Here is a 25718-nt window from a genome sequence, read left to right on the forward strand (position 1 = left end):
AGTTCTTCAAGGGGTTCCGTTTGAACCCCTTCATTCTATTGATATCAAACTTCTTTCATGGAAAGTTCTTTTTCTGATGGCTATTTCCTCGGCTCGAAGAGTCTCTGAGTTATCTGCCTTACATTGTGATTCTCCTTATCTGATCTTTCATTCAGATAAAGTTATTCTGCGTACAAAACCTGGGTTTTTACCTAAGGTGGTTTCTAACAAGAATATCAATCAAGAGATTGTTGTTCCATCATTATGTCCAAATCCTTCTTCAAAGAAGGAACATCTTTTGCATAATCTAGACGTAGTCCGTGCCTTGAAGTTTTTCTTACAGGCTACTAAAGATTTTCGCCAAACATCTAACCTGTTTGTCGTTTACTCTGGACAGAGGAGAGGTCAGAAGGCCTCGGCAACCTCTCTTTCTTTTTGGCTTCGGAGTATAATCAGTTTAGCCTATGAGACTGCTGGACAGCAGCCTCCTGAAAGGATTACAGCTCATTCTACTAGAGCTGTGGCTTCCACCTGGGCCTTTAAAAATGAGGCCTCTGTTGAACAGATTTGCAAGGCTGCAACTTGGTCTTCGCTACATACTTTTTCCAAATTTTACAAATTTGATACTTTTGCTTCTTCGGAGGCTGTTTTTGGGAGAAAGGTTCTACAGGCAGTGGTTCATTCCGTTCTCTACACCTGGGATATGGATCGCTGACAGGTGGCAAGAGTTCCTGCCTTGTCCCTCCCATCATCCGTGTACTTTAGCTTTGGTATTGGTATCCCACAAGTAATGGATGATCCGTGGACTGGATACACTTAACAAGAGAAAACATAATTTATGCTTACCTGATAAATTTATTTCTCTTGTAGTGTATCCAGTCCACGGCCCGCCCTGTCCTTTTCAGGCAGGTCTAAATTTTAATTAAACTACAGTCACCACTGCACCCTATGGTTTCTCCTTTCTCGGCTTGTTTCGGTAGAATGACTGGATATGGCAGTGAGGGGAGGGGCTATATAGCAGCTCTGCTGTGGGTGATCCTCTTGCAACTTCCTGTTGGGAAGGAGAATATCCCACAAGTAATGGATGATCCGTGGACTGGATACACTACAAGAGAAATAAATTTATCAGGTAAGCATAAATTATGTTTTTCTAACCTCTCTGCCTCCTCAGTGGTTTGAACGTTAAAGGGACATTGTACTCTAAAATGTTCTCCCCTTTAATATGATCTCAGTGGTTAATTTTACCTGCTTGAGTGTATTTAATTGTTTGAAAACAACTACTTTATCTTTATTTGTTATTTGAAATAGCTTATTTTGCCCATTGTGTATCCATCTATATTGAAAATATGAGTAACAAACATTTTCTATGTAGAAAGGCAATGTAAAAAGAAGAGAATATCACTGGCTAATCTCCCAGTGGGGGTGTGAGGGAGAGAGATTGTGTATGTGAAATAGCTGCTTGTGTTTATTCAACCCCAGACATAATTAGCATTTCTGTGCCTAACATAAATACTTGCAGGCTCAGCCCATTTTATGGGCTGGTTCTAAGTGATGGCTATAATGGAAACCCCCCAGCTATTTCAAATATAGAAATAAACATGAAGGAACACTTTTTCTATACATTTATTACGCTGTAGTAGGTAAAACAAGTCATTTGGAGCACATTAAGGGGAAACACATTTTATAGTACAGTGTCCCTTTAAATCATACCAGACTGCTTTAGTGGACACTGGATGCCACTTTACAAGGAAGCCTTGTCCTTCAGCAGTTTGTTAAATACAAAGGCTATATATAATTTGAAAAGGTACACTAAAGCTAGTGGACTGGAATACTGCTGTCTAATTCTCACAGTTCAAAGTATTGGTGGAGCCATTCAAGCACAGACACAGTTTTCTATAAGATTTTGAATGGACTGGAATACCTGTGAATCTGAAAACTGCACAAACCCACGCATACACAATTCTTTCGATAGCTCTTCTAATGGATAGATAAATAGACCTGTTCTGTTGTTGTTATGTTGCCTTCATCACATTATTTTAAATTGATTTGCTGCAAATTTAAAAATAGACTCTGAGAGGATTGCAACCTAAGCATCTGTATGTTTATTATTAGATGCGTTATTTACCAGTATTTTACAAACTGATATCTTAATCGTAGGTTTTGGTAATTATGTTCTTATTTTATTAGATTATTTACATAGCATGCCTTATTTATCCAATATTTACCTAAGTGTTTCCATACTGTACTGGGTAGTTCTAACTATCACTGCAACTCAAATTGATTTTCCTATCTCACAATATGCGCTTGAATAATAGAATTTATTTTAAGGATAAATTATGTTCGTTTATATAAGACAATTGGCGCCTGCATGGTCTACACACTATAGTGTTTCTATATGCTTTATATATGTTTAATTTGTATTGTTTAGCCAGCATAGTTAAAACACTATTTCAAATGTGTGAGATATGATTTAATAGTTAATCATACTATTATGTTCCTCACTGCTATGAGCAGAAGTAACATTAATGGTACATGTGTGTTGCAGGAGAACAGTGTGGAGTTCGAAGCCTGCTTGGTCGCCCAGTGTGATGCACTAATTGATGCACTGAACAGAAGGAAGGTGCAGCTTCTCGCCAGAGTGAACAAGGAGCACGAGCACAAACTGAAAGTACGTACAGTAAGTCTTGTGTGAAATATCGCTTCTAACTAAGCTGGGAGGACTCACCAGGTTAACATGAATTACCATAATAGTGGCTGCCCATGAACTTCAATAATTTACATGGTCGTTCAGTCATTCCATTATGACTCTAAATATCCAGGTTAAGTCCACTGATTAAAGAATATCTGATTTGACAGCTTGCAAATTGTTATTTATTTATTATTTATACCTAGCTACCGAGCTCTTCAAAGTTGAAAGCTGTTTGGGTGCAAATGGGATTTCATTATAGTATCAAAGCCTTTCAACAGATTCACACAGCAAGTTAACTTTATATTTTAGAACAATATTAAAGAGACAGTAAATATTTGTTATTGTGCAGGGTATTTCTCTTCGGTGTGTCTAAGATATGTACGTGAACAACCATGACATAAAGTTCTTTTCAAAGTTGTCTCAGTGGGCAATATAGCCAATAGAAAGGTGTGGTGCATCTCAACCCATCATTTAGCAGGAAGACACTTTGGGGCCGATTTACTAAGCAGTCAATGCTGCTTATAGAATCAGGAGTTAAAAAGCAGTGGTCATAAGACCGCTGTCCTTAACTGGTCCGCCACCTCTGAGGCGGCGACCAGCAATCATCCCGATCAGATACGATCAGAATGATTGACAGCCCCTGCTAGCAGCCGATTGTGCGCGAATGTGCAGGGGGCGGCATTGCACAAACATTTTACTAGAAATGCTTGTGCAATGTTAAATGCCGACAGCACGCTGTCGGCATTTAGCAATGTCGGACGGACATGATTCGCTACAGCAAATCAGGGCCAAATTATTAGTAAATTGGGGACAAATTATTATAGGGGCCGAATTATCAATGTGCAGACGATCATGTCTGCCACACATTGCATTTATCATTGCACAAGCATTTCACTGAAATGCTGTAGCAGGGGTGTCAATTAACCTGATCATATGCAATCGAGCAGAGAGATTGTTCAGAGATTGGCCACAAATCTGCAGGGGGCGGCATTGCACAAGAATTTCACTAGTTAAATGTCGACAGAGTATGCTACAGTGGATCATGTCCCTCCGAAATTTAGTAAATCGGCCCCCTAGGGGCCGAATTATCAATGTTCGGACGGACATGATCCGCTGTAGCGATCATGTACGCCAGACATCGATAAATGCTGTCTGCATTTATCATTGCACAAGCATTTCACTAGAAATGCTTGTGCAATGCCGCCCCCCTGCAGATTCAGCCGCTAGCAGGGGGTGTCAATCAAACCAATTGTATGCGATCGGGTGGATTGGTTTCTGCCTCCTCAGAGGTGGCGGACGAGTAAAGGAGCAGCGGTCTTAATACTGCTGATTCTTAACTCCTGTTTCCGGCGAGCCTGATTTCTCGCACGTAAACAGATGCATTGGGGCTGATTCACTGGTTGATAAATCGGCCCCCTAGGGTGAGTTTTAAGGTTAATATAGATTACTAACTTACTGACACTAAACATCCTGGACATTGTAACTGGATTTATTTCAATGTATATTACTCTGGAGTCATTTCAGTGTAATCGTTTTACTTTACACAGCTTTAATGTTACTCTAATAAACTTACTTATACTTATATTTTGTTACTTATACTCATTATATTTTGTTACTTATACTCATTATATTTTGTTACTTATACTCATTATATTTTGTTACTTATACTCATTATATGTTGTTACTTATACTCATTATATTTTGTTACTTATACTCATTATATGTTGTTACTTATACTCATTATATTTTGTTACTTATTATATTTTGTTACTTATACTCATATTTTGTTACTTATACTCATTATATTTTGTTACTTATACTCATTATATTTTGTTACTTATACTCATTATATTTTGTTACTTATTATATTTTGTTACTTATACTCATATTTTGTTACTTATACTCATTATATTTTGTTACTTATACTCATTATATTTTGTTACTTATACTCATTATATGTTGTTACTTATACTCATTATATTTTGTTACTTATACTCATTATATTTTGTTACTTATACTCATTATATGTTGTTACTTATACTCTTTATATTTTGTTACTTATTATATTTTGTTACTTATACTCATTATATTTTGTTACTTATACTCATTATATTTTGTTACTTATACTCATTATATGTTGTTACTTATACTCATTATATTTTGTTACTTATACTCATATTTTGTTACTTATACTCATTATATTTTGTTACTTATACTCATTATATTTTGTTACTTATACTCATTATATTTTGTTACTTATACTCATTATATGTTGTTACTTATACTCATTATATGTTGTTACTTATACTCATTATATTTTGTTACTTATACTCATTATATTTTGTTACTTATACTCATTATATTTTGTTACTTATACTCATTATATTTTGTTACTTATACTCATTATATGTTGTTACTTATACTCTTTATATTTTGTTACTTATTATATTTTGTTACTTATACTCATTATATTTTGTTACTTATACTCATTATATTTTGTTACTTATACTCATTATATGTTGTTACTTATACTCATTATATGTTGTTACTTATACTTATTATATTTTGTTACTTATACTCATTATATTTTGTTACTTATACTCATTATATTTTGTTACTTATACTCATTATATGTTGTTACTTATACTCATTATATTTTGTTACTTATACTCATTATATGTTGTTACTTATACTCATTATATGTTGTTACTTATACTCATTATATGTTGTTACTTATACTCTTTATATGTTGTTACTTATACTCTTTATATGTTGTTACTTATACTCTTTATATTTTGTTACTTATACTCTTTATATTTTGTTACTTATACTCTTTATATTTTGTTACTTATACTCTTTATATTTTGTTACTTATACTCTTTATATTTTGTTACTTATACTCTTTATATTTTGTTACTTATACTCTTTATATTTTGTTACTTATACTTATTATATTTTGTTACTTATACTCATTATATGTTGTTACTTATACTCATTATATTTTGTTACTTATACTCATTATATTTTGTTACTTATTATATTTTGTTACTTATACTCATTATATTTTGTTACTTATACTCATTATATTTTGTTACTTATACTTATTATATTTTGTTACTTATAATTATTATATTTTGTTACTTATAATTATTATATTTTGTTACTTATACTCATTATATTTTGTTACTTATACTTATTTTATTTCGTTACTTATACTCATTATATGTTGTTACTTATACTCATTATATTTTGTTACTTATACTCATTATATTTTGTTACTTATACTCATTATATTTTGTTACTTAAAATATAATGAGTATAAGTAACAACATATAATGAGTATAAGTAACAAAATATAATGAGTATAAGTAACAAAATATGAGTATAAGTAACAAAATATGAGTATAAGTAACAACATATAATGAGTATGTTACTTATACTCATTATATTTTGTTACTTATACTCATTAAATTTTGTTACTTATAATTATTATATTTTGTTACTTATACTCATTATATTTTGTTACTTATACTTATTATATTTTGTTACTTATACTCATTATATGTTGTTACTTATACTCATTATATTTTGTTACTTATTATATTTTGTTACTTATACTCATTATATTTTGTTACTTATACTCATTATATTTTGTTACTTATACTCATTATATTTTGTCACTTAAAATATAATGAGTATAAGTAACAACATATAATGAGTATAAGTAACAAAATATAATTAGTATAAGTAACAAAATATAATGAGTATAAGTAACAAAATATGAGTATAAGTAACAACATATAATGAGTATGTTACTTATACTCATTATATTTTGTTACTTATACTCATTATATTTTGTTACTTATAATTATTATATTTTGTTACTTATACTCATTATATTTTGTTACTTATACTCATTATATTTTGTTACTTATACTCATTATATTTTGTTACTTATACTCATTATATTTTGTTACTTATACTCATTATATTTTGTTTTTTGTTACATTTACAAAACTGGCTTTAGTATTTTGTCTGCTGAAGGAGCTGCTTCTCCTACATCTGTAAATTGCTTGTATATTCTATTGAATAAAGTCTGTTATTAAAAAAAAAGGAATATTTTGCTTTTCTGTCTTCTTACATTACCTATGTTATAAACAGAGTATATTTAATAACAGTATTTTGAAAATATGAAGAATTTCTATAGAAAAAAACTTTATTCAATATTTAAGCAATCACCTTAAGTAAATAATTAATATAAAATAGTCCTGTGATCAAGTATTATACCTCGTAGCTATGTGTCCTATTTGTCTTTATTTTTTTTTGTTTTACAGTAATGCCATATTATTATTTTTTTATTTTTTTTACATATGTCTCTTATGTTTAAAGAGAAGCTATCATGACCAAACACTCATCCCCGTTTATATAATCCTGTAGGCAGCTTTATGCATTTTTGCCATATGAGAAGCTTCCCGTCTGGGCTTTGAGATGTAAAATGCCCTCTTAATACCCTTTTAGTGTCCATTGATGTAGCATTTTGTTTTTCACAAGTGCCAGCTGCGCCCTGCTTTTAGTCTGATGATTACGGGCTAAGTATACTACTACACTACTTTGCAACAGGGCAATGGCAGATTTGATGACTTTTCAAAGATAATGAATAAAGTAATAATCTAAAAGTGTATATAAGAAATATATTGCAGAGAATGGTAACATATAAAAATGCAGTGTTGCGCACTATTAATTCCATTAAAAAAAACCCTCAAAGATCTTCTGTAGGAATCAATGTAAAAATGATCTTAAATTAATTTTATGTTATTGGGACCCCGGACCTATCACATGCTGTGGTTAAATTTACTTCACTGGATAATTGGAGATTAATGTTCAAGGAGGAAAAATTATAATTATATAAATGTAATTGTGGGGGAAAACATAACAGTATCCTGCGTGTCTAGTTACTTATATTATTATTATCATGTCTGCCCCACAATTTTTAATATTAATGAATCAAATTTACTTTTTGTATACTCCTAGTGAGATCACCAGTGAATATATGTTAAAAGTTTGAATTAAATACACATTGCTGAAGCTTCTTATGTGATATTAGTGGTAGCAAGTGTAATATACTTTTAGGTGTGTTATTATATTTATTAGTTTCAATTAATCTGCCTCTTGTTAGGTCCAAATGGTATAAAGTGGCTATATCAGGACTTTTATTCTCCCATATCGGATATACCACTGGGTAACATATCATACATGCTCCTAACTGTGGCTAAGCTCCTACAATACGGGAGCTGATTACTTTTAATACTTCTCTATTTGAACATTCATACAAAAACACACATTATGTTTATGCTACTCGGATACACAAATGCACATCAGGGGTGCCTTCATGTCTTATTCTATTATAATTGAAAACAATTACCCCATTCTACAGAAGCCTTATATTCTTCATGTCCTATTCTCTGGTGTAAAGATCCTTGATAAGCAACATCCTAGGGAAACTCCTTACCATAATCAATAACATACTGTCCTTTCTATAATCTTGTACATTCTAGAGCTTCTTCAGAAACACATTTACAATATTTAGAAAATATAAATGAGTTGCATCCCTGCAGACATTTGGTCTACACACTGCAGCAAGCTCATCTTTTAAAGGAACCAATGACATTCTATTAAACAAAACATAGGTCCACCTTACCTGTTTTAAAGCATTTTTTTCTCTGTTGATTTCCCTTCTCTTGGGGTGGCACATGATCACTAATTTGATACTGTAGCTAAGATGCAATGTAGCTTACCTATCAGAAATATTAATTACTAAGCTTTCACATATTTTATTTGTGGTTTATGTTAGCCAGCTTTTTCCTTCAATGGCCTAATTGTCTTCCCAACATAACCAATCCCCCATGTACGTTTCAAAAGCTAAACAAAATAAATGCTCTCAAGAGTTGAAAGAGGGGCACATACTTATGGTATAAAAGAAAGCATTGTTTGGAGGGGCACATACTAATGGTATAAAAAGAAAAGCATTGTTTGGAGGGGCAAATACTAATGGTATGAAAAGAAAAGCAATAGATCAGATGAGTTAGCTACAGGTCTTAAGCCAAGCCATTTAAGGTTTTTTTCTACTAAACTATTACATTTTTAAATTGAATGTATTGTTTAAAACAACATGGCATTCATAGAAACATTTAAGATATTAATATCAACGTTTTAAACTAGCTGTATTTGAGGGTTAAGTTGTCCTTCTGACCAGTCATTCTATCTATTCAGAATAAACCTTTGTAGATTGTGATAAACATATTGTTCTTGACCCATTTTTCCCCCATCTTAAGCATTTTATAATAAAAGCAACATAAGCTCCAGTAACAGAATTGCATTATGCACACATTTGAGTCACCATAATGCTAAACGGTAATTTGCCTATTGTAGATAAATGCAATAACATTACATAACATTTATTTGAATGCACTGTAGCACAGTTTATGTTGAAAAGTGTAACTTAAAAGTATTCTTGATGCTTATTTTTGGGGGATTTTTTTAAATTTATTTTTTTAAATACATTTTTATTGAGTTTTTCAAATATGTTGAACATATTGAACAATGGCAACAACGATTAATGAAAGTCTTACAGATAGTCATGTCAATGTACAAGGTACAGAATTATATAGACAAGCACAGTGCATAAATCTGGAGTAGTAAAATAAAGCTATATTACTTAATTTATACATGAATATGAACTATCAAGGTAGCGTGAAGATCTATATGAATTAGACAAGTCATTTGGTTAACATATGCATAAACATATCATGCCATATTATTGTTAATATCATTGTTACCATTCTTGTTTTGTATTTATATATGTAAAGTATAAAAAGAAAAGGTAAGGACCTGTTGCAACACCTTCAGCTTATTAGGCAATGTAAAATTGAAAAAGAAAGAAAAAAAAAGCATGGAATCAAAACTGTCAAGGTGTATGTGTGTGTATGTATATATATATTTTAGGGATCTTTTGTCAGTAGGGTAAGTCGTTTGGTCTCTAATTTTCTGTTTCATTGTATGTCGTTTATTTGCTTTCTGAATCTGGAGCTTTTTTAAAAAGCTTATACGTTTGCCACACACCAACTTTTTAGTTCGTCTTTGCTTCATGTATAAAATGGGACTTTAATATTATTACATTGTTATCAGAATAAAGATTCCGAAAAATGAGGATAACTAGTAAGCACTCAATTCAAACTGTACACCACAAGGGGAAAATACTTAAAATAAAAAAAATAAAAAAAAACTTTTATTGAAATAGTAATTAAAAGTAATGGGATTGAATTAAAAACCCAGAGTGATATGGATGTTTAAACTCACTTATATGGTTGAATAAAGCACTTATATATTAACTGATCTGTGTACTAGTGCCATCAACAAACTCAAATACAAATAGTGACTTCAAATTTATTATTATTATTATTTTTTATTATTTAATTATATTATAATATTAGTGAGACTGGTCTTAAACATGTTCCATATTAAAGGGCCTTAATGGTCGAACAATGACATGCTTTAATTTGTTAGAACGTATCATTTTAAGACTATTGACCCTACACTACTGTGTGTTTAATCCACCACTGATCCAGTCACCATCGCTATTTGCACGACTCACGGGTCCCGAGTTGCACTTCTACTGTGTGTTTAACTTCTTTGCGAGGGTTAAATACACATGACTAGATTACAAGTGGAGCGCTAAATATCGCTTGCTTGCAAGTGATATTAGCACTCTACTTTGTAATACCAGCTCACAATAATGTGCGCTGGTGTTACAAGTTAAGTGCAATGCGAATGCGAGCTCGCATTCGCATTGCTAGGAAGCATTGCGCTTACGAGAGCTTGCTTCCATAGGCTTCTACAGACAGCATCAAAACCTTGTGCAGCGAAGGGGGTAAGTAGTGCAGCATTTTTAAATATATATGTAAATGCAATTTTTTTTATAAAAAACTATAATGCCCTCTATTTTGAGGGATTTTGGGTCACTTTTAGAAAATTAACCAGAGATCTGACCTCTGGTTAATATGTGGAGCGCTAATTGCTACCGCAAGCTCGCGGTAGCAATAATCAGCCACTTGTAATGGCTGGTTAATTATTGCGCTCCCGCAAACAGGCAAATTTGCGTATTTGTGGGAGCGCGATAATTTTGCTGCTTCCTTTAATTATCTATAGAGAAAAAATAAGGAATTTCTTTAAAGATTGACCTATGTCAGCACATTTTCTAATTGTGAGGAGCACTGTCCCTATGTAGTTTATTTCTTATGAGTTAGCCCTAAAAATGTGCGTCACTTGCTATTCTCTCTTTTTTTGTGAGTCATTTTATGAAGTATATACAAAAACAGATAATATATAAAGATTAAAGGATTTTCTTATACTTTATAAACTTTTACAATTCCTTCTTACTTGAGAGAATGAGACACGTTTTCTGGATAATCCTCTAAGCCTAATGCTGCTTTTGCTGTGCTAGCCAAGAAAATTGTATTTCCTTAAAATAATTTGTGTGTGCCCGGCTTTTGTACCTAAATAAATAGAATTCTGTATAGGAAACAATCTACTAATGCTGGTTGGGTCGTCATCTGGACAAACTGTCAGCGACTGGGTACGATGGTGGGTGGGAGTCACACATCACACACGTTTTCCATTAACCCCTGACTCTTGGTCCCATTATGTATATTTTTTACAACTGAGCAGTAGCTTTACCCCTTTGCGGCCAGTAACATACAAATAAATTATTTTACCTCTCTGGCTGCTAGTAAAATAAATAAACATAAGTAATTTAACATAAGAACATTTAAGTGTCCAGTATTTTTGTGAAGATTTTACTGGACAGTTATCTAAAATACTGGACTGTCCAGTTTAAAACCTGGCAACCCTAAATGCTGGCCACAGGTTTTAGACTTGTGTCTTAAAGGGAAGTCTACTTGAAAAAATGTTATTGTTTAAAAAGATAAATAGAGGGGGGCGGAGCTAGCCGTCTATCTGGAGAGACGTGCATGGAGAGAGCTCTCTGATAACTATTCAAAAAACAGACAAAAAGTGCAGGAAAAAGAGACTCAAACTTATAAATTTGACCCTACAACCTGCCCTTAAGGAACCTGGGTGACTGGGGTCAATCTGGAGATTCGAACGATACACAGCGCTGCTGATACCAGACGTTTTTAAGAAGCCCTGTGGCGATACCCGGCAACACAGCTAAACAGTCCTTGCGACAACTTGGACCTACCCATCTGCTGTGTCTGCCCTGGAAGGGGGCCAACTACACAGATACCTTTGCTGGACTGCTGACCGGAGGGTCGGGGCTCCGCTCCGGTGCAGCAACACTTTACCCCACGTGCCGCCTGGAAGACCTGAAGCTGCGGACACACTCTGAGGGACTTAGTCGTCGGCTGAACTTCCCTTTATTGACCCCTCTGCTGGAGATCGTGACCCGGCTCTGACCGGGAATTGTCACAGGCTTGCGGGTGGCGGAGGGAGTACGAGCTGCACCACGGACTTTTTGGCGCGAATACCCGCCATCTTGCGGCCGGGTCCCTTCCCCTTGCTGGCCGTTCTGCACCACTCGAAAGGACTTGGCCTACGTCTAGAGAGGGTAAGATGTACTCAAACACAAGTAGTTAACTACCGGTACCTATTACCTCTAAATCTTAACACCGCCACTGTAATTTCTGGCCTCCACAATTAGGAAAACCACTTGCACTGTTTATAAAGACAGTTGAGCCTAACATACTAGCCATTCTGTAGCGGGACCCCCTGGCAAACAACTACAAGCTGATTGAACCCCTCTTAACTTAGCCACGGACCCTTAGTGCTCCTGATTTGGAGATATTGGGAAGCCTTTTACCCAATACTTGCTGACTCACTGTGAGAGCTGTGCGAGGGCTGGAGGCCTGCTGGCAGACACGTAACTTACACTGCAGACTCTCACTCTCTGCTGCAGGACATCTGCACACCAGCACAGACAGCTCTGCCCACTATACTGAGCACTTGCAGAGGGCCTTAAGCTACTTGGGCCACACATACAGGATATATCCCAGCTGGAGAAGCAGCCCCAACTTACTGGGACTGATTACTGTCCCCATTCTACCTAGGACCATCAATAAACCCTGCAGAGAATACACACAGTAAACTAAGTAACTTCAGCAATAGAAAGGTCAATTCATCTTGCTTCACTTCCCTAACTGGAGCCCAAGTGATTGAGGCATACTCATAACCTAGACCCTGAGAACTGGACACTACAGCCAAACCTTACAGTGAAGTGTATGCAGAGTATCCTTTGTTGATTAACACAACCTTGTTCTTTTCCTGTGAAGTGAAACTTTTCACACCCCCTACCATTGAGACATTCTCACGCTAACCTCTTTTTTATTTAAGCTAGCTGCTGCGACAGCTTTATTGTCCTCAGGTTCACAACCTGAGGTGGAGTGTGATTTCATACTGCTGCCTTAATCAAACATCTTTCTTCCACAGGTATTTAAGTGTATCAAGATAAGTGCTAGTGTAACTTCTCATTGATATGATGTGCTGATAGCTAGGCTAAAAAACACTGGTTTTTCACTAAAGGTTCTAGTGCCCTAGCCTAACATATATACTTACCTAAAGCTACCAAGTAGTTTAACCAACACTTACTCCCCGAGGCGCATACACATAGACACATATATTGACGTGGTCCCCTAGCCACACATACACTGACACGTAGTGGCAAACACACTCATTACACATAGCCTGATCTTTCCACACCACAGTCCCCCTACTGTAACATACCTTCTGAATTCTCAGATCCAGTAGAACTTCACCTCCACCTACACTCCTAAACTAACAATTTAAGGACTTAATAGCAAGGTATCTTATCCACCCCTGCTCAATATTCCGCTGAGTTACACTGTCTGTTAATTCTCTCTGGCACCTCTCCCTTTCCGGTCCAGCCAGTCTGGGCTGGTCACTTCCCCTCTCCTTTTTCCCTTCTGTATAGTCGTATCCCACCACTCCCTGGGGTGTCAGTGACTCACACACCTGCATTTATATGTTGAAATCGAAGGGTTCAATTACTATCTATTATTTGATGCTGTAACAAAATGTCATAAATATAGAAAATGTTATTGACCCCTGCTCCGCAGTCTAGCAATACATATCAGACCTAGTAAACTTTACTGTACGGTGCTTTATACTTTTCAGATTGTTTTCAGAGCGCTCTATAAGAGAAGGTTGGTGTTAATCTTTAACCTACAGGCATACCTAACAGTCTTAACATAATGCCCCACGGGCCCAGGCGTCAGGGGAAACCCTCCACTACCACTCAGAAGACTGTTTATGATCACTTTACCCAATCAGGAAAGGAATCTAACCCTGTCACCAACGAGGAGATGAGCGACCCTGAGTCGATCGATGCTGAATCTCATTCTAGTGTGCGCTCAGAAGCGCCATCACATCATTACATTACTAAGGCTACCCTACAGCATATGTTGGCCAGTCAAACGCGCTCTATCACCCAGGAAATTCAACGGTCTTCTGCGGAACTGAAAAAGGAAATCTCAGAGATTGGAGAAAGAGTTGAAGCACTAGAGCGGAAACAGGATGATCTGGCAGTAGACCAATCAAACCTGCTCACTTACTCTGAAACCCTAGCAGATCAGATGACTCAACTTGAATTTAAAATGGCAGACATCGAAGACAGATCTCGCAGAAATAATATCCGGTTTAGGGGTATCCCAGAAACCGTAGAAAATACTCATCTCCAACCCTACCTAAAGGAGCTGTTTGCAGTACTCGTGGGCACCCCAGATGGACACACTGATACAATGGAGAGAGCCCATAGAGCTTTAAGATCACGACTTACTCCAGCCGACAAACCAAGAGATGTAATTGTCTGCTTCCACAGCTACATATACAAAGACAAACTTATGCAAGCAGCCTTCAAAAGACCGCCTATGCCAGAAAAATTTAAGGATGTTCAACTCTTACCTGATCTTTCAACTCATACCCTACAGTACCGTAAAACCTTTCAACAAATTACCCTGACGCTCAGGAAGGCCAATATTAAATACAGGTGGGGCCACCCTACAAACCTAGTGGTCACCAGAAACAACCAGAGCCACACAATTAACTCCATACCTCAGGGTATGGCTCTCCTGACCACATGGGGCCTACACCAGGAACAGCCTCCACCGTTACAGCCAACCCACCCAAAGCTGAGAGCTTCGGCTCCCGAATGGACTATCAAAGAGCAGAGAGCCAAGAAACCTAAAACTAACCCACCGTAAAAACACGCCTGGTAACCTTTAACGGAACTTACCTAGACTTTATTTGACCTGGAAGTTTGACCTGTCTCCAACAGATCATAACTGAGACTGAGTTAAAGCTTGAAAAGTTTACTATTAGATAGTACATTTAAGTTATGTGTTAGATTGTTGTTTTAGGTTGTTGTCTTAATTTAAGTATTGCACATATGTAATAGCAAGTTAATTTACAATGATTACTGCGGAGCAGGGTCCATTCCAAAGACCCCTGTTTCTGTTAGCTTTTCGCCCCCCATCACAGGCAGCCCACACTAGGGCTCCACCATAGCGAACTATTTTCGCTAACTCTTCTTCACACTATCTGTTGCCTATTTCCCTCCCCCTATCCTCCCCACTCACACTAATTCTCAGTATTAAAAGATCTGACCTACTCTCCATACCTCTCTATGCCACCCCTTAAAATACTAACCCACAAGGTACGAGGCCTGAACTCCCCACATAAGCGTAGCCTTTTGGCTAGATCACTCAAATTCCATAACCCTGACGTAGCATTCCTTCAGGAAACACATTGGTCGTCAGACAATCCTCCTTACACAATATCTAAAGACTACACTGTCCTCGAATACACCTCTTTTTCAAAAAAAGCTAGAGGTACGGCAATTTTAATCCATAAAAGAGTAGCTTATGAACCAATCCAAGTCCTAAAAGACCCCCAATCTAGATTTCTCATTCTAACATGTAAGCTAGACCATACTGATCATACCTTAGTTTCTATCTATCTACCTAACTCACATCAGCCTAGATACCTCAAACGGATCCTACACACAGTTGACTGGATAAAAATAGGCAGAGTTTTACTAGCGGGGGACTTCAACATGACTTGGGACCCAGCACTAGACAGAAAAAGAACTGCCCGGACAAAACACATTACCCCTCCTGCTCAACTTTCCCAAAAGTTCAGACAAATAATCACCCACTTCTGTTACTTCGATGTATGGCGCTCACTTCATGCTAGAGATAGAGACTACACTCACTTCTCATTCCCTCATAAAACATACTCTAGACTCGATTATGTTTTTTGTTCAGCAGAAACCCTAGACCTAGTCAAACATTCTAGCATTTCCCTATGCCCATGGTCAGATCATGACCTAGTCTCAGTAACTCTCCGCTCAGCGGAGCGACATAATGTGAAGCCTTCTTGGCGCCTCCCGCATGACATCCTACAGGATGCTGCATTTAAGGAAACCTTGAGAAAAGACATAACCTTCTACTGCCAAACTAACGACAATAATCAGGTCAGAGACGACACATTATGGGGGGCGGCAAAGGCCACCTTTAGAGGTCTCATAATTAAAAAACAAGCTCATCTTAAAAAACTATCTGGCCTTCCCCTTTCCAAGTCTCATATTGAATTGCGCCGACTAGAACTCCTAAATAGAAGTACACCCTCAGATGATACCACAGCTCAAATTATACAGATTAAAAACCATATTAACCAACTAGAGCTAAAACGCACTCAGGCTAACTTATTTAAATTGAAACAGATTACTTACCATAAGAGTAACAAAGCAGATACACTACTAGCAAATAAACTCAAAAACAGAGCGAGTACCTCAAGAATTCACCAGATCCACTTTGAGAACCAGACACACCGCAAACCCTCAGACATCGGTACTTGTTTTGAGAAATTCTACTCAAACCTGTACAATCTAGAAAAAAATGCAAGCGACAAACTAACTCCTGTTGACAAAATACGCTCCTACCTTCGCAGCCTAAACCTCCCCTCATTGTCACCTGACGACCAAGAAACACTCTTATCCCCATTCACCTCTAAGGAAATTAAACACGTAATAAAGTATCTAAAACCCTTTAAAACTCCGGGTCCAGATGGCTACTCAGCAGCCTTCTACAAAACATACATAAACGAACTAACCCCACTACTCTTAAGATTTTTTAATCACGCTAGAGAACAGGGTAGGTTTAGTCAGGAATTTTTGGAAGCAACGGTGATTACTATTCCTAAACCCCAAAAAGACCCATCCTTATGCTCCAATTACAGGCCAATCTCCTTGATTAATTTAGACATTAAAATTTATGCTAAACTATTTGCTACACGTATCTCTAAATTACTCCCGAACCTCATAAATTTAGACCAAGTAGGATTTATCCCTCACCGCGAGGGGCCAGACAATACTAGACGTCTCCTAAACATCTGCACCGAATCCACCAGACTAAATAGGCCATTCTCTGTTATCTCATTAGATGCAGAGAAGGCTTTTGACCGTGTTAGATGGTCCTACTTATGGGAAACTCTTAAAATTTTTGGTTTCCCAGATCAAATTATCAAAGCGATACAGGCTCTTTATTCCACCCCCACAGCAGTAGTTAGAGGCCTAGGCTTTGCTTCACCCCCCTTCCCAATTTCTAATGGCACCAGACAAGGGTGTCCACTCTCACCCCTACTCTTTGCCCTGGCAATCGAGCCACTAGCAGAACAAATTAGACAAGATAAAAAAATTGATGGCATTCGCCTACATGGCACAATTCACAAGATTGCACTCTTTGCAGACGACATTACTATATTCTCGTCAGACCCCCTATCTTCATTCCCGAGACTGATAGAAATCTTAAACTCCTTTGGAGACATGTCACTCTACAAATTAAATCTAGATAAAACAGAAATCTACACCTGGGGAATCCCACAGAACACAGTTGACACCCTCAAGGTCCAATACAGAGTACACTGCGTCAATAACTTCATCTCCCACTTAGGTGTTAAGATATCGAACAATATCCCTCAGATGATCAAAGACAACTACCTGCCTCTCTTAACCGAACTGTGTACTTTGAAAGACAAATGGGACTATACTCACATTTCATGGATAGGTAGGTTAACAGCCCTTAAGATGTCCTTTCTACCTAAAATTACTTATTTATTTAGATGTCTCCCTCTCCGTATCCCGGGATATCTCCTTCACCAATTTCAGAGTGAATTTACAAAATATATATGGCAGCACAAACCCCCCAGAGTGGCGCACAAAATCCTTCAAAGCCCCCTTAGTAGAGGAGGTATAGCCTCCCCATCAATAACTAGGTATTATGAAGGAGCCATGCTCACCCATATCTCACAATGGGGTGCTAAAGACTCTCCTAGTAAATGGAAAACCATAGAACAAGCCTCCCTCCCAAATCATATATTTCTGCCCGACTTAATTTGGATTCCGGCCCACCTAAGGCGTGCCACAGACATTAGCAATAACATAATACGAGAATGCCTCGCCATGTGGGACAAGCTTAGACACTATCCACACGTCGCCCCACATCCTTCGCCTATTACTCCCTTGACAGGTCTCCTACGAGGCTTACCTGACTCTCATCCTTATGGCTGGACTAGAATTGGAATACAAACTGTAGCTGACCTTTGGGTTACTTCACCAACCCCGCGCTTCATGACACTCTCAGAAATAAAAGCAGATTCCAACTTACCCAGATACATGACATACGAATACACAAGACTAAAGAGCTTTCTTACTAGCTGGGGATTCCAACCTGAGCTACACCGACCCCGTACACTCTGGGAAACGACTTGGCAACAAGGTAACAAATTACACAGACCTTTATCAATGCATTACACCTTAATAGGAAGCACAGACCCTGAGAACAAACTTCCTCACTTACTCACTTGGGAATCAGTCCTGAACCTGAATCTGACCCCACAAGTATGGCAACACGTAATTTCCCTCACTAGAAAAGCACTGCACTGTGTCACACTCTTTGAAACATATTATAAACTCTTAACAAACTGGTACCTTACCCCTGCGAGACTTAATAAAATGTTTGTCTCTGCCTCCCCTCTATGCTGGCGCAATTGTGGAAAAAAAGGAGACTCCCTACACATATGGTGGGAATGCCCCAAGTTAAAACCCTTATGGAGTACATGCTTCCGTACGCTAGGGAGATTAGGCATAACACTTCCTATAACCCCTTCCAATGCCCTCTTGCACATAGGCATCACTAAACTACCTAAACACCAAGCATACCTAGCAATTTATTTGCTAACAGCTACTAAAGCGACAATAGCCAAGGCATGGAAAACTGTGACGCCCCCAAAATGGTCATGCATTCTAAACTATATGGCATATATCTACAATATGGAGAAACCTATCTTTTCCTCTATAAATAATTCAGACCTATTTGAATTAGTGTGGGCAGATTGGCAATCTAACCACACCACTACTTGGGCCCCGAACACTAGAGTAAACACACACTAGGCAACCCTCCCCAAGTACCACCCGCATATGAACCAAATCCTTGCCTCTAACAATTACCCTCCCGTTCCTCTTTCCCTAATCTCTCCCCCCCACCCCAATTAACCCACCCCACTTGATTTGAGCTATATTCCGTTCACTTTTTCATTTCAGGAACGCATTCTAACTTGACATATTTTTGAATGTTCCAATTTTTCTGTTCATACTGTCTGTAGGAGCCTACGTGCTCCAAATTATTTAATATGTCACTGTTGTATCTGAGAAATCTTCACTAATAAAAACTTGAAATTTAAAAAAAAAAAAAAAAAAAAAAAAAGATAAATAATCCCTTTTTCTCCAACATAGGTGTGTCCGGTCCACGGCGTCATCCTTACTTGTGGGATATTCTCCTCCCCAACAGGAAATGGCAAAGAGCCCAGCAAAGCTGGTCACATGATCCCTCCTAGGCTCCGCCTTCCCCAGTCATTCTCTTTGCCGTTGTACAGGCAACATCTCCACGGAGATGGCTTAGAGTTTTTTAGTGTTTAACTGTAGTTTTTATTATTCAATCAAGAGTTTGTTATTTTAAAATAGTGCTGGTATGTACTATTTACTCTGAAACAGAAAAGAGATGAAGATTTCTGTTTGTAAGAGGAAAATGATTTTAGCAACCGTTACTAAAATCGATGGCTGTTTCCACACAGGACTGTTGAGAGGAATTAACTTCAGTTGGGGGAAACAGTGAGCAGACTTTTGCTGCTTGAGGTATGACACATTTCTAACAAGACGATGTAATGCTGGAAGCTGTCATTTTCCCTATGGGATCCGGTAAGCCATTTTTTATTACATAAAGAAAAAAAGGGCTTCACAAGGGCTTTTAAGACTGTAGACATTTTCTGGGCTAAAACGATTTATATATAAGCATATTTTATACCCCATAGCCTTGAGGAATTATTTTAATCTTGGGAACTATGTAAAATAACCGGCAGGCACTGTATTGGACACCTTATTCTCTAGGGGCTTTCCCTAATCATAGGCAGAGTCTCATTTTCGCGCCTCTATTGCGCACTTGTTTTTGGGAAGCATGACATGCAGATGCATGTGTGAGGAGCTCTGATACATAGAAAAGACTTTCTGAAGGCGTCATTTGGTATCGTATTCCCCTTTGGGCTTGGTTGGGTCTCAGCAAAGCAGATACCAGGGACTGTAAAGGGGTTAAATATAAAAACGGCTCCGGTTCCGTTATTTTAAGGGTTAAAGTTTCCAAATTTGGTGTGCAATACTCTTAAGGCTTTAAGACACTGTGGTGAAATTTTGGTGAATTTTGAACAATTCCTTCATACTTTTTCACATTTGCAGTAATAAAGTGTGTTCAGTTTAAAATTTAAAGTGACAGTAACGGTTTTATTTTAAAACGTTTTTTGTACTTTGTTATCAAGTTTATGCCTGTTTAACATGTCTGAACTACCAGATAGACTGTGTTCTGTATGTGGGGAAGCCAAGGTTCCTTCTCATTTAAATAGATGTGATTTATGTGACACAAAATTTAGAGAAAATGATGCCCAAGATGATTCCTCAAGTGAGGGGAGTAAGCATGGTACTGCATCATCCCCTCCTTCGTCTACGCCAGTCTTGCCCACACAGGAGGCCCCTAGTACATCTAGTGCGCCAATACTCCTTACTATGCAACAATTAACGGCTGTAATGGATAATTCTATCAAAAACATTTTAGCCAAAATGCCCACTTATCAGCGAAAGCGCGACTGCTCTATTTTAGAAAATACTGAAGAGCATGAGGACGCTGATGATATTGGTTCTGAAGTGCCCCTACACCAGTCTGAGGGGGCCAGGGAGGTTTTGTCTGAGGGAGAAATTTCAGATTCAGGGAAAATTTCTCAACAAGCTGAACCTGATGTGATTACATTTAAATTTAAATTGGAACATCTCCGCGCTCTGCTTAAGGAGGTGTTATCTACTCTGGATGATTGTGAGAATTTGGTCATTCCAGAGAAATTATGTAAAATGGACAAGTTCCTAGAGGTCCCGGGGCCCCCCGAAGCTTTTCCTATACCCAAGCGGGTGGCGGACATTGTAAATAAAGAATGGGAAAGGCCCGGTATACCTTTCGTCCCTCCCCCCATATTTAAAAAATTGTTTCCTATGGTCGACCCCAGAAAGGACTTATGGCAGACAGTCCCCAAGGTCGAGGGGGCGGTTTCTACTCTAAACAAACGCACCACTATACCCATAGAAGATAGTTGTGCTTTCAAAGATCCTATGGATAAAAAATTAGAAGGTTTGCTTAAAAAGATGTTTGTTCAGCAAGGTTACCTTCTACAACCAATTTCATGCATTGTTCCTGTCACTACAGCAGCGTGTTTCTGGTTCGATGAACTAGAAAAGGCGCTCAATAATAATTCTTCTTCTTATGAGGAGATTATGGACAGAATTCATGCTCTCAAATTGGCTAATTCTTTCACCCTAGACGCCACTTTGCAATTGGCTAGGTTAGCGGCGAAAAATTCTGGTTTTGCTATTGTGGCGCGCAGAGCGCTTTGGCTAAAATCTTGGTCAGCGGATGCGTCTTCCAAGAACAAATTGCTTAACATTCCTTTCAAGGGGAAAACGCTGTTTGGCCCTGACTTGAAAGAGATTATCTCTGATATCACTGGGGGCAAGGGCCACGCCCTTCCTCAGGATAGGTCTTTCAAAGCCAAAAATAAACCTAATTTTCGTCCCTTTCGCAGAAACGGACCAGCCCCAAGTGCTACGTCCTCTAAGCAAGAGGGTAATACTTCTCAAGCCAAGCCAGCCTGGAGGCCAATGCAAGGCTGGAACAAAGGAAAGCAGGCCAAGAAACCTGCCACTGCTACCAAGACAGCATGAGATGTTGGCCCCCGATCCGGGACCGGATCTCGTGGGGGGCAGACTCTCTCTCTTCGCTCAGGCTTGGGCAAGAGATGTTCTGGATCCTTGGGCAGTAGAAATAGTCTCCCAAGGTTATCTTCTGGAATTCAAGGGGCTTCCCCCAAGGGGGAGGTTCCACAGGTCTCAATTGTCTTCAGACCACATAAAAAAACAGGCATTCTTACATTGTGTAGAAGACCTGTTAAAAATGGGAGTGATTCATCCTGTTCCATTAGGAGAACAAGGGATGGGGTTCTACTCCAATCTGTTCGTAGTTCCCAAAAAAGAGGGAACATTCAGACCAATCTTAGATCTCAAGATCCTAAACAAGTTTCTCAAGGTTCCATCGTTCAAAATGGAAACCATTCGAACAATTCTTCCTTCCATCCAGGAAGGTCAATTCATGACCACGGTGGATTTAAAGGATGCGTATCTACATATTCCTATCCACAAGGAACATCATCGGTTCCTAAGGTTCGCATTCCTGGACAAGCATTACCAGTTTGTGGCACTTCCGTTCGGATTAGCCACTGCTCCAAGAATTTTCACAAAGGTACTAGGGTCCCTTCTAGCGGTGCTAAGACCAAGGGGCATTGCAGTAGTACCTTACTTGGACGACATTCTGATTCAAGCGTCGTCCCTTCCACAAGCAAAGGCTCACACGGACATTGTCCTGGCCTTTCTCAGATCTCACGGGTGGAAAGTGAACGTAGAAAAAAGTTCGCTATCTCCGTCAACAAGGGTTCCCTTCTTGGGAACAATAATAGACTCCTTAGAAATGAGGATTTTTCTGACAGAGGCCAGAAAATCAAAACTTCTAAACTCTTGTCAAATACTTCATTCTGTTCCTCTTCCTTCCATAGCGCAGTGCATGGAAGTAATAGGTTTGATGGTAGCGGCAATGGACATAGTTCCTTTTGCGCGAATTCATCTAAGACCATTACAACTGTGCATGCTCAGTCAGTGGAATGGGGACTATACAGACTTGTCTCCGACGATACAAGTAGATCAGAGGACCAGAGATTCACTCCGTTGGTGGCTGTCCCTGGACAACCTGTCACAGGGGATGAGCTTCCGCAGACCAGAGTGGGTCATTGTCACGACCGACGCCAGTCTGGTGGGCTGGGGCGCGGTCTGGGGACCCCTGAAAGCTCAGGGTCTTTGGTCTCGGGAAGAATCTCTTCTCCCGATAAATATTCTGGAACTGAGAGCGATATTCAATGCTCTCAAGGCTTGGCCTCAGCTAGCAAAGGCCAAGTTCATACGGTTTCAATCAGACAACATGATGACTGTTGCGTACATCAACCATCAGGGGGGAACAAGGAGTTCCCTGGCGATGGAAGAAGTGACCAAAATCATCCAATGGGCGGAGACTCACTCCTGCCACTTGTCTGCAATCCACATCCCAGGAGTGGAAAATTGGGAAGCGGATTTTCTGAGTCGTCAGACATTTCATCCGGGGGAGTGGGAACTCCATCCGGAAATCTTTGCCCAAATTACTCAATTGTGGGGCATTCCAGACATGGATCTGATGGACTCTCGTCAGAACTTCAAGGTTCCTTGCTACGGGTCCAGATCCAGGGATCCCAAGGCGACTCTAGTAGATGCACTAGTAGCACCTTGGACCTTCAAACTAGCTTATGTATTCCCGCCGTTTCCTCTCATCCCCAGGCTGGTAGCCAGGATCAATCAGGAGAGGGCATCGGTGATCTTGATAGCTCCTGCGTGGCCACGCAGGACTTGGTATGCAGACCTGGTGAATATGTCATTGGCTCCACCATGGAAGCTACCTTTGAGACGAGACCTTCTTGTTCAAGGTCCGTTCGAACATCCGAATCTGGTCTCACTCCAACTGACTGCTTGGAGATTGAACGCTTGATCTTATCAAAGCGAGGGTTCTCAGATTCTGTCATTGATACTCTTGTTCAGGCCAGAAAGCCTGTAACTAGAAAAATCTACCACAAAATATGGAAAAAATATATCTGTTGGTGTGAATCTAAAGGATTCCCTTGGGACAAGGTAAAAATTCCTAAGATTCTATCCTTTCTTCAAGAAGGTTTGGAGAAAGGATTATCTGCAAGTTCTTTGAAGGGACAGATTTCTGCCTTGTCTGTGTTACTTCACAAAAAGCTGGCAGCTGTGCCAGATGTTCAAGCCTTTGTTCAGGCTCTGGTTAGAATCAAGCCTGTTTACAAACCTTTGACTCCTCCTTGGAGTCTCAATTTAGTTCTTTCAGTTCTTCAGGGGGTTCCGTTTGAACCCTTACATTCCGTTGATATTAAGTTATTATCTTGGAAAGTTTTGTTTCTGGTTGCAATTTCTTCTGCTAGAAGAGTTTCAGAATTATCTGCTCTGCAGTGTTCTCCCCCTTATCTGGTGTTCCATGCAGATAAGGTGGTTTTACGTACTAAACCTGGTTTTCTTCCGAAAGTTGTTTCTAACAAAAACATTAACCAGGAGATAGTAGTGCCTTCTTTGTGTCCGAATCCAGTTTCAAAGAAGGAACGTTTGTTGCACAATTTGGATGTAGTTCGTGCTCTAAAATTCTATTTAGATGCTACAAAGGATTTTAGACAAACATCTTCTTTGTTTGTTGTTTATTCTGGTAAAAGGAGAGGTCAAAAAGCAACTTCTACCTCTCTCTCTTTTTGGATTCAAAGCATCATCAGATTGGCTTACGAGACTGCCGGACGGCAGCCTCCTGAAAGAATCACAGCTCATTCCACTAGGGCTGTGGCTTCCACATGGGCCTTCAAGAACGAGGCTTCTGTTGATCAGATATGTAAGGCAGCGACTTGGTCTTCACTGCACACTTTTACTAAATTTTACAAATTTGATACTTTTGCTTCTTCTGAGGCTATTTTTGGGAGAAAGGTTTTGCAAGCCGTGGTGCCTTCCATCTAGGTGACCTGATTTGCTCCCTCCCTTCATCCGTGTCCTAAAGCTTTGGTATTGGTTCCCACAAGTAAGGATGACGCCGTGGACCGGACACACCTATGTTGGAGAAAACAGAATTTATGTTTACCTGATAAATTACTTTCTCCAACGGTGTGTCCGGTCCACGGCCCGCCCTGGTTTTTTAATCAGGTCTGATAATTTATTTTCTTTAACTACAGTCACCACGGTATCATATGATTTCTCCTATGCAAATATTCCTCCTTTACGTCGGTCGAATGACTGGGGAAGGCGGAGCCTAGGAGGGATCATGTGACCAGCTTTGCTGGGCTCTTTGCCATTTCCTGTTGGGGAGGAGAATATCCCACAAGTAAGGATGACGCCGTGGACCGGACACACCGTTGGAGAAAGTAATTTATCAGGTAAACATAAATTCTGTTATTACCCATTCCCCAGTTTTGCATAACCAACACGGTTATATTAATATACTTTTTACCTCTGTGATTACCTTGTATCTAAGCCTCTGCAGACTGCCCCCTTATCTCAGTTCTTTTGACAGACTTGCATGTTAGCCAATCAGTGCCGACTTTTAAATAACTCCACATGAGTGAGTACAATGTTATCTATATGGCACACGTGAACTAGCACTGTCTAAATGTGAAAAACTGTGAAAATCTACTGAGATTAGAGGCGACCTTCCAAGGCTCAGAAATCACCTAACCTTTTAACAAAGAA

General features: G+C 38.6%; 1 protein-coding gene across 10 annotated transcripts in view; it reads left to right on the plus strand.

Moving 5' to 3' along the window:
* The window catches only part of TRIM9 (tripartite motif containing 9), a 390783-nt gene that overhangs the window by 168175 nt on the left and 196890 nt on the right, over nt 1–25718 (plus strand). For 7 of the 10 annotated variants that reach the window (XM_053697627.1, XM_053697625.1, XM_053697629.1 and 4 more), the window contains exon 3: nt 2525–2647. The exons of 2 other annotated variants lie outside the window; for them this stretch is intronic. In XM_053697627.1, coding sequence (XP_053553602.1) covers nt 2525–2647 — 123 coding nt within the window. The remainder of the gene's footprint in view (nt 1–2524; nt 2648–25718) is intronic. One more of the 10 variants, XM_053697626.1, reaches the window with a different exon arrangement.

This window comes from Bombina bombina, chromosome 1 (genome assembly GCF_027579735.1).
Source record: "Bombina bombina isolate aBomBom1 chromosome 1, aBomBom1.pri, whole genome shotgun sequence".
Taxonomy (NCBI): Eukaryota; Metazoa; Chordata; class Amphibia; order Anura; family Bombinatoridae; genus Bombina; species Bombina bombina.